General features: G+C 29.5%; 2 protein-coding genes and 1 long non-coding RNA gene across 5 annotated transcripts; 1 reads left to right on the top strand and 2 right to left on the bottom strand.

Moving 5' to 3' along the window:
- Nucleotides 1–28: 28 nt before the first annotated feature.
- On the top strand, nt 29–9,611 carry TfIIFbeta (transcription factor TFIIFbeta). Of its 3 annotated transcripts, none has more exons than XM_015523410.2 (3): nt 29–129; nt 8,714–9,094; nt 9,160–9,611. In XM_015523410.2, exons 1-3 carry the CDS (start codon nt 121–123, stop codon nt 9,547–9,549), a joined length of 780 nt encoding a protein of 259 aa, XP_015378896.2. In that variant the 5' UTR covers nt 29–120; the 3' UTR covers nt 9,550–9,611. The 3 variants fall into 3 exon arrangements, with proteins under 3 accessions (XP_015378896.2, XP_089075022.1, XP_015378897.2); XM_089218896.1 differs by having other exon boundaries at nt 50–133; XM_015523411.2 differs by lacking the exon at nt 29–129 and adding an exon at nt 8,137–8,625.
- LOC107173052 (putative cytochrome P450 6a14) lies at nt 310–4,996 on the bottom strand. Its single transcript, XM_015523409.2, has 4 exons — nt 4,030–4,996; nt 3,718–3,942; nt 1,377–1,628; nt 310–663 (listed from the first exon to the last, which is right to left on the bottom strand). The coding sequence occupies exons 1-4, from the start codon at nt 4,913–4,915 to the stop codon at nt 491–493; spliced, it is 1,536 nt and encodes a 511-aa protein (XP_015378895.1). The 5' UTR covers nt 4,916–4,996; the 3' UTR covers nt 310–490.
- On the bottom strand, nt 6,937–8,122 carry LOC149058996 (uncharacterized). The gene is made up of 3 exons (XR_016190165.1): nt 7,633–8,122; nt 7,184–7,460; nt 6,937–7,042 (listed from the first exon to the last, which is right to left on the bottom strand). It is a non-coding gene; the product is annotated as an uncharacterized LOC149058996 (long non-coding RNA).
- Nucleotides 9,612–10,290: the final 679 nt, after the last annotated feature.

Genomic DNA, 10,290 nt, shown 5'->3' with positions numbered 1-10,290 from the left:
ATCACAGAATAGATTAAATAGAGTAAATACCAACAGCAGAGCGTTTGTTTCATTTTGCATAACGTTCGATCGAAAATCGAAAAGGTGTGGAGAAGAGGAGTTTATTTGTGAGTTTCGCGTATGTGTAAGGTAGGTAGGTATATTATTATTCTTAATTCATATGTTATGTACCTATACAGCATCATCTAACATTCGTTTACAGCGTCATGATTAATAATTACCCTGTGATTTTTATTCATGTTTACCATGAAAATATTTTATTTTAATATATTATAGGTATAAAGGTGCTGATAATAATAATATTATAAATGACTGATAGTATTTTGTATTTTGTAGTCAATTCATAGAGTTGAAATTTAATTACATTCAATGTAAGAATTTAATTTAGACTTGTTTACATAACAATTATTATTAATAATTTAATATTTAAATTACTTTAATCAATTCACCACATTATACATCTAATAATTAATAAATAATAATTAAATGATTATTCATTGAGCGGAATTAGTTTTAACCAAAGTTTTTCATCATGAGGAATCGCTACCACAGATAATTTGGAGAGTGCTATAGGTATTTCGGTTTTTTCACACGGTTCCACTTCGAATTTGGATAAAATTTCAACTAAAGCTAATTTCATTTCCATTTCAGCAAAACGTTTTCCTAAATATATAAAAAAAAAAAATCAACAAATGTATAAATTATTAGTCACTCGACAATAAAGCTTTTATTCTATGACTATCATCTACAAGGAGGAACATTTGAAGACAGTATTTTCAATTTTGTGAATATTTTTAACTGTAGCAGGTAGGTATTTTTCCAAATAAGAATCATGAAAACCCGATGAAAAACATAACACAAAAACTCTGACGATACTTCGTAATCAGATAAATAATGAAACATTTTTCAATCAAGATTATTATTTATTCATTTGGCCATTCTATATTATATACCTAATTCTAAATATAATATCTGGAATTAAATACATAGGTATCTGGGATTTTGGTATTTTTGTACGATACAATACATTTTTTTCTGATTTCGTTTTGGCGCTTATGTTTTCTAGTTTTCTACTGAGTACTAATAAAATTCAATATATTATCTCCCATAAACGATATAAGGTTGACAAAAAGTGATTGGTTCTCAAAATATATATTGATAATCATGTAATGTCTATACCATCTGAGATTTGAAAAGTAAAAATTACACATAGTAATAGAATATTATATTTTTGTCATTTTATTATTATCACCTACCTTATGTGCGTCATTTTACCAATATAAGCAGTACCTACATCCGTATATCTCCCCTCCCCCCTTAGATCATATACATATGATCTAAGCCTCCCCTAACAATAAATTACTGCATATACATACCAATACAAATCCTAGGTCCATCGCCAAATGGAAGATAAACGCCGTTAGGCCGTTTTGCCTTTTCTTCGGTGGTAAATCTTTCCGGGTTGAATTGTTCGGGATCACTATAATATTTAGGATCAAAATGCAGTGAAAAAATGGGAATAATAAGTTTCTGTCCCTTCTCAATTATTAATGAATCGTTTGGCACATGATAGGTTTTTGTAGCTACTCTAAACAGAGCAAACAGTAAAGGATGTTTTCTGAGTGTTTCTGAAAGCATTTATTAATTTTAAGTATTTTTATGGTAATTTAACATCAATATTAAACTTGAAAAGGTTTAAATGAAACTCATAAGTACAGTGTCCTTATATAAACTGATTTCAACTTGACCAAAAAGTAAAATTTTACTTTCTTGCACTAATTCACAATTATAATAGGTACGAGTAAGCGTGTAAAACTTCAATTATATTTTTTTAAATCAACGAAACACTAATTTTCAAAATCGCCAAAAATAGCGCAATGGCCAAGATCCTACAGGTATGCAAATTGATTGTTTGGGATGAATGCACAATGGCTCATAAGAGGTCAATGGAGACACTGGACTGAACTTTGTAAGATCTTCGTAACAACCAAAATATTTTTGGTGGGGCCATGATTTTGCTGTCGGTGAATTCGTCAGACTCTTCTAGTTATTCCCCAATCAACTGTTGATGATGAATTAAACAAATGCCTAAAACCATCGCATTTGTGGCGGTACTTAAAGACGCTACAATTAACAGCTAATATGCGAGTTTTTTTGCGACAAGATGAAACTGCAAATGTGTTTGCGAAGAAGTTGTTAGACATTGGAAATAATTAAGTCACAGTGGACACCTCGACCGGTTTAATCAGAATACCCACAGATTTCTGTCACATCATAGACTCAATAGATGAGCTTATTCAGCGTGTTTTCCCAGATATAGCGCCACAGTTCAATAACTATAATTGGCCGAGTGAACGAGCAATATTGGAGGTGAAAAATAAAGATATCGAGGGTCTCAATGTGATTATTCAGAATTTTCTTCCGGGACAGTTGGTTACCTTCAAATCAGTCAACAACATTATACGAACCAGGATGATGTAGTCAACTATAATCCCGCGGAGTTTTTAAATTTACTGGAAATTCTAAACCTGGATTACCACCTCACAATTTGCAGCTTAATGCTAAAAATAAGATCAGTTGTCATCATGCTGCGTAATATTAATTAACCTAGACTATGCAATAAGACAAGAGTAGATGTGAATAAAGTGATGAATAATTTCATTAAGGCAACAGTCATAAAAGGAAAATACAAAGAAGAGTATGTATATTGATCCCGCATAACCGATGATTTCAACGGATTTACAATTCGATTTTAAAGTTTACAATTTCCAGTACATCTGGCCTTTGCGATGACGATAAAAAAATCGCAAGTCTAGTCGTTTGAAGTTAGTGGAATTAACTTGGAGTTTCCCTGTTTCACACATGGACATATTATACGTGGAGTGTTCGCACGTCGGAAAACCGCCATCTTTATTTATTTATGCACCACAAAACAAAACAAAAAAATATAGTTTATCAGAAAGTTTTAAATTGAATAACAGACTGTATCATAACTATGTGTGTCTGTCATTATCAAAACGAAACCTTATAAATAACCAGTATTTCAGGAAAATCTGTTTTGTTAAAAAGCAGCATCGTGCGTAATTAATCGAAAATAATAATAAAACTTCATTCATATCGAGCATTTTTTTTGATTAATTATGGATTCCTTTTGTTTGTTTTAAGTTTATTTTATACAAAAGTTTAGGTCTTTTATTTATCGATTGCGGCAGTACGAATATACGTACTGATATACGCTTATATACAAATACATATAAAAAAAAAAAACAAAAAATGTTGTATATCATTATGCATTAAAATAAATAAACACCTTTTTTGTAATATTTTTTTCATTGATTATAAAAATTCGAATTCAATATTTATAATTAAGACAAGACAACGTCTGTCGGGTCAGCAATTAACACACAGTTTAATATATTATAAAAGAGGTAGGATTTTTAACGGGCTACGAAGTGCACGGGTTCAGCTAGTATGATATAAAATTATCTTATATGTTCAACTATGGAATGATACACCCAATACCCAATCTCAGTAACTCGTACAGTTTCTTACTATTAACCTTCATTAATTACCTTACCAGTTATAAAATGGTGAAATTCAAAGCCTATCCATACTAAAGGTAACAAAAAAAATTGTCAGCATCTTATGGTTATTTTTACACTACCCATGTCAAATTATAAACAATGCGTTTAAAATATGTAAGCAATTATGAATTACCTGCTATAACCATATCCAAATAATTAAGATCATTTAAAAAATCGTGATTAATTACTCCATTGTGTTTAGATTTTGTCAAATTTATCTCTTCGCGTACTCGATCTTGAATGTTTTTTTTCAGCGCAAGCTCATACAAACAATAAGAAAGAGTAGAGGATGTAGTTTCAAACCCAGCAACAAAAAAACCAAACGCATTTGAAAAAATTTGAGTTTCCGTTAATCTTTCTACAAAAAATAAATTTTACAATAGCTATGGTTAAATGCTATAATTAGTTAAGTATGTTATTTCAAACTTCAAACAACAATGTTTACCATCTTTTGGTAAATTGCTATTGACAACCAAGTCTTGATGTGTTTGCATTAAAGCATGAACAATATCTTGCCTCACTATATTATTGTTTTTTCTGTACATCATTGTTTCTTTAAATACTGATCCGAAAAATGAAGTTGCACTTTTTGGGAAGAAAGGAAGTCTTACAATTTTCAGAATAGCTGGTGAAATCATCAGTAATATTTCTCTTAAGAAATAAAATATATTTGGCCCGAATGTGGTTTTTCCATAACTGCGAAATGAAGAAGTATCATCTTTTGCTACATTTAACTTCAGCCCAAAAGCACAAGTAGCGATAACATCAATTGAATAATCTGCCAAAATATCTCGTATATCAATTCCGTTGGGATTTTTCTTTAACTGAGCAAAAATATTAAGTATCAACTCTTTACCACACTCTTCAATTTGACTATACATCTGTTTAAGTTTTCCCGATGTTAATGAGGGGCTCAATTTATTTCTAAGTGTTTTCCATCGAGGATTTTCCATTAAAAACAGTACTTCTGACAGAGGTTCATTTGAGACATCCAAGTAAATCCCACGATCGGTAAAATACGAAAAGTCCTTTATCATTACATTGTTAATGAGTTCAGGATCGCGGATCATTAAATACGGTGTTCGCATCTGAAACATACCTCCATACTTGAATCCAGCCAGTTCATGATAAATTTTCTTGTACGTTTGCATTGGATTCTCTATGCCCAGTGCTACGTTCAAGTAGTTGCCAAATAAAGGAATTGGACGGACGTAAGGCACATTCTTTTTTTTCCATATATTGAATGTCGAAATACAATAGTAATAAAAAACTGAGAATAATACAGTGAAAAGTAAGATAAAGTCTATCCAAAAGTTGGTAAACATTAACATCGTTCAGATTTATGTTGTTTTTAACAGTAGAAAGAAAATACTAAACAATGAACATTTGAATAAATTTAAAGTTAAAACAATGACTATTAATTAGTCTGTATTCATATCTTTTATATACCTATCAAACACTTGAAACTCATATTTTAAGTTTATTAAAACAGTGTTATCAAACTATAACTATTTACACATAGATTATGTTTTGTATGTACCTAATAGCTTATTTATTTTAACGTTGTTTGATTAAATTAGATAAGTAGGTACTGATGGTAAGTTGTTTATTTACTATTGAGTTAATAGATACTTACATAAATTAAATTAATTTTTAATCATCAACAGGTTTAGATATTTACATAATATACTTAACCATTGTTTTTATAAAAATAAAAACGCATTGGAAATAATTTTCAAAATGCCCACAATAGTTTTCTACACATGTTACATATTGCCGTAATATCGATGATCTAACTGACTTTAACATTTCTGATGTGACTGTTTTACATGTTTTAGTGATACGCTCTTTTAAATCATCTAGCGAAGTAGACTGTTCTGCATGTACGGTGTTCTTTATTAAGTAACCCCATAAAAAAAAATCTAAAGGAGTTAAATCAGGCGATCGTGGAGGTCATTCCAGTGGACCATGGGTACCTAATCATCTTTGAGGACAATGTTGGTTCAAGTAATATTTTATCATATTAGCATTATGAGAAGGAGCTCCATTTTGTTGTAACCACATATGTGTCTTTATCTGAAGAGAGATACAGTCCATCAAGAATGGCAATATATTTTGTATAAACTCTAAATTAACGTTCCATCATAAAAATATGGACCAAACAATGTGTTATTCAATATAACACGCCATACATTTACAGACCAACGAACTTGGGCATTTGTTTCCCGTGTTCAAGTTTGGTTTATTTCATTCCTGAAAGGGGAATTATGACGATTCACAATTCCGTTGTTATCAAAACGGCTTTCATCAGTCCATATTATGTTATATGAGAGGAAGAAAGGAAAAGCCATTCATTATTCACTTCCTAAATGTTGGCCAATAAATAGTAAATAGTCTCAATTGTGCACAATCAAACAATCATACAACACAATCTCCTGGCAATTACAAACATATTTACCGCTGAAAACTTTGCAATTCTTGAATCAATCAAATTATCAAACTCTCTTCCAACTAATAACTTTTTGATTATTAGTGACACCCCCAGCGTCCTAACAGCTCTAAAAAACCCATGGCCAAAAAATGAAATCATCCAAACAACTCAATCGGAACTAATAAACACCCTAAAAAATATCGACTTCATGTGGGTACCTTCCCATGTAGGCATAAAAGGAAACGAAATGGCCGACGAAGCAGCCTCCTTAGCTAGTTAAAATGTACACGATATCACCATTGATAAAATATCTTCCAACGACATATTCACATCAATTAGACATAAAACCCACAAGTCATGGCAATATCTTTGGGACTCCATCCCCCCAACCAACAAACTAAAATACATTAAAAGTTCAACTAAACAATGGTATACTCCCCCGAACCCCAACCGACGTCAAAATATTGCCATCACTCGCATTAGAATCGGCCACACCTTTCTTACACATTTTTTTCTTATCAGTAAAGACCAACCCCCAATATGCAACACATGCCAAACTCGCATCACCATAAGACATATTTTTGAAGAATACCAAATACACGAGTAAACTCGCACACTTCTCAACCTCCCATTCAACATCAAAGAAGCCCTCAATGAAGAATCTACTCTAAAAATCATCCAATTCATCACCAACGAATATCTTATCAATAAAATATAGATTAAGCCCATACTTAATTGTAAATTTACTGAAATAACCTATTTTAACCAGATTTTGTTTTTTTTTTTTTTTTTGTAAATGTTGGCTAATAACCATAGCAGTTGAAGCCTGTAAACCTTTAAATAATAAAAAAAAAAATAGTGAATAAATCATTAAAAATCTTATGAATAACATTAAATTATTAGTTATTTTAATATTATTATCGTGACATTCATTACAATACCTTAACAAATAACAGCAATATTAAAATATGTATGTACATGGAGATAGTACAATTAATCAACTAAATTTGACTTGAAACAGGTGCTACTGAAATGTTAAATATTTAAATAATTAAACACTACAAAAATGCAACAATTTTAATGACTCAGTGGGACTCAAAGGGTTCAATAATAATAATGATGTGAAAGATAACATTTGCATAATTATATATTGGAAAGATGTACTTACCGATTTTTTAACCATATTGATGTACCAAGGTATTAAATTTTTTTTTCATTATTAAGTAATGATTAATGATCAAATCCATCATTAACTATTTGTGACATAATTTCAAAATCTCAAAATCTCTTGTGAACTCTTTTTATTATATTACTAAATATATATAACTTTCAAGTTTCAATGCAATGAAGTAAAAAATACGAATCCGATATCGTAGACCATGTGTTAAATTTAAGAATCATACTAAATTTATTTGTTTTCTTGAGTGTAGCCGAAGTCAACTATTCTAGGAAATAACGTTTAACTTCAAATTAAATATTTATATATTTATTATAAAGTAAATAAATTAAAATTTAATCTAATTACTATTTATAAATAACTATTTTTTTAAATGTTTAATTTATACAATTTTTCAATAAACATTAAACATTGAGTTATATTAGTATAAAACTGAGTACCTATTAAATGGCATTATTATTTCCACGGCATAGATGAAATAGGTACCTACTACCTACGACCTACAAATTTAGCTGTTATGTACCTATTATGAAATATCAAATATGAAAATTAATTATTAAATATTAACTGTGGACAAAATTTTGAATTCGTGTACATAGTAAACACGTAAAATCACATAATACATATTTTTATTTAGTATTAAAATGATTACGCATTTACGCATGCGCAATAGATATCAGTCATCTTCATAATGTTGTCTTCAACCACGAATTATTAATTAATATAATATATTAATCCGTGTCTTCAACCCGTAGTACACGTTTCTAAAGCAGTTGTAGGCTTGTAGCTCAGCGGCCAGTGCTGTCTAATGATCTATCCAATATCCATTGTATATTATACTATTATATGAATATGATCTAAACATTCTAAACCATAGACATAATAATATTATTATGTCTATGTTCTAAACGCATATTCCATGATAATAGACCTTATATACCTATATTCTTACTCTATGCCTTATACTTATCTCCATTTTTTAGTATCTCTGGTCCCGGTCGCTGAAAATGTCAGATGCCGAAAAATGATAAACAATAATATTGATAACAAATATCGAGTATCGACATTAATTATTTACTTGAACTTAATACTTAATAATAATTAATATTATTACAATTTGCTATAATTTTTTAATTATTAATATTGTTCTACTAATGCCGAGTTAGGACATTTTAGTTCATTATTTATTAGTGTTTAGTACTTTTGAGATTTGACACTAGGTAGTTAGGTGTTTGCAACAATTTTGAATTTTTTTCATGATCTCGATTTGTTAAGTTGTAAACTATACTTAAACAAATTAAATTACAATTTCAACATCCACTTTAAATTTATCATATTATCTAAACTAATAAGTTATTGTAAAATATATTTTGTAATTTTTAAAATTAAAACATTTTAATAGTATTATAACCACGGCTTGATTATAACTAAAGGTAATAACAGCATGCAGTATGAAATATCTGACAAAAAGCTCTTTATAATTTAACCATTATAATTTTTGTTATTATTATTATTGTTTAGATGAGTGGTGGATCTTTGGATGTTTCAAAAGCTGGAAATGCTTTGTGGCTTGTTAAAGTACCGAAATTTGTAGCAGATAAGTGGGACAATGCCCCTGGCAGCTTAGATGTAGGTAAAATTAAGGTAACAAATACACCAGGAAAAAGACCAGATATTTCACTTCATCTGTCTGAAGCTGTCTTGTGCTTAGAGGGTGAAAAAAACGAACCAATACCTAAATCATTCAAATTAGATGTGTCACACTTTACTAGCCAAACAATGGTTGCATTATCTGAACAAAGAATGTCTTATAATCCTGATGCAGTTGTTCAAGAAACTGATAAATTAGCCATTCTTGGAAAAATTAGTCAGAAACTAGAGTGTCGGCCAATTGGAGATCAGGTAATTTGTATAATAATCATTATTCCATGTTTTTGCGATTATGATACCTTGATGATTTTATTCAGGTTTATATGGACTTAAAAAAACAAGCTATACGGAAAGCACATATTCCAACTCGACAAGTTCAAAAGTTAGACAAAGTTGTACAAAACTTCAAGCCCATATCTGATCATAAACATAATATTGAATATAATGAAAAGAAGAAGTCTGAAGGTAAAAAGGCACGTGATGATAAAGATGCTGTCATGGCTATGTTGTTTAAGGCATTTGAGAAACATCAATACTATAACATTAAAGATTTGGTTACATTAACTAAACAACCAGTAGTATATTTAAAAGAAATCCTAAAAGAGGTTTGTAATTATAATCTCAAACATCCTCATAAGAATATGTGGGAGTTAAAACCTGAGTATAGACATTACAAAGAACAGGAAGATAATGAGACGAATAAGTAATAATTGTAATTTACATCATACATAATTATAATTTATAAATATTAAACCAACATTTTTCGAATCTTTTGTGTGTTTTTTGATCTGCAATATTCAATATTATTTTGTTAATTGTTATTAGTTATATTGCGATTTTCAAAATCTATTACCTTTAACTTAAATATTAATCATATATGTTGTACTATATATTATTAGCTATTAGAATGATGTCGATTGGTAATAAATAATAACTTATTAGGTATAAATGACAAGATAAATCAAAGTGTGAACATTGAACAAGGATACATATAATTTGTAAATTTATGTGATGGTTGAGGGTAAATTTCTTATGGTATTCGTGAGATGATTACTATCCCTCAAATAATTTACCAATAGTAAAGACTTATCTTATTGTAACCTTAGAGCTTTGTAAGATCAGTGTCAATGTAACAAGTTGTAGAGTGCTGCCATTACCATTGTCAATATCAGAAATCGGGAATTATTATTCCACTCGGCTCTTATATTAAGTGTAAGCCACTTAATTATTATTTTATAAATACAGCTAAAATGTTATAAATTCACTTTAAAATCGTTGAAACAATTTTGATACATTTATAAAATTTACTGTTACATTATAATATAGCCATATAGGGTAGCTAATACTATGATGGATATAATTGTTAAGAACATGGATACTAAATAAGTTCATAAAAATAAATCAAGTATACAAAGTTTCAGCATGTCTTCTTTTACTAATTTGGAGTT

The sequence above is a fragment of the Diuraphis noxia genome, unplaced genomic scaffold (assembly GCF_037042655.1).
Source record: "Diuraphis noxia isolate RWA-SAM2 unplaced genomic scaffold, SU_Dnox_SAM2 contig0002, whole genome shotgun sequence".
In the NCBI taxonomy this organism is placed as follows: domain Eukaryota; kingdom Metazoa; phylum Arthropoda; class Insecta; order Hemiptera; family Aphididae; genus Diuraphis; species Diuraphis noxia.
Note: the sequence above shows the minus strand (reverse complement) of the source record. Positions and strands in the feature narration are given on the sequence as shown.

Excerpts from the sequence above, each read along its gene's own strand:
- TfIIFbeta (XM_015523410.2), top strand. Across the intron at positions 9,095-9,159 it reads GTCGGCCAATTGGAGATCAG|GTTTATATGGACTTAAAAAA; the intron begins GTAATTTGTATA and ends GATTTTATTCAG.
- LOC107173052 (XM_015523409.2), bottom strand. The coding sequence starts at position 4,915 with ATGTTAATGTTTACCAACTTTTGGATAGACTTTATCTTACTTTTCACT. Across the intron at positions 3,943-4,029 it reads TAGCAATTTACCAAAAGATG|AAAGATTAACGGAAACTCAA; the intron begins GTAAACATTGTT and ends TATTTTTTGTAG. Across the intron at positions 1,629-3,717 it reads TTTGGATATGGTTATAGCAG|AAACACTCAGAAAACATCCT; the intron begins GTAATTCATAAT and ends AAATGCTTTCAG.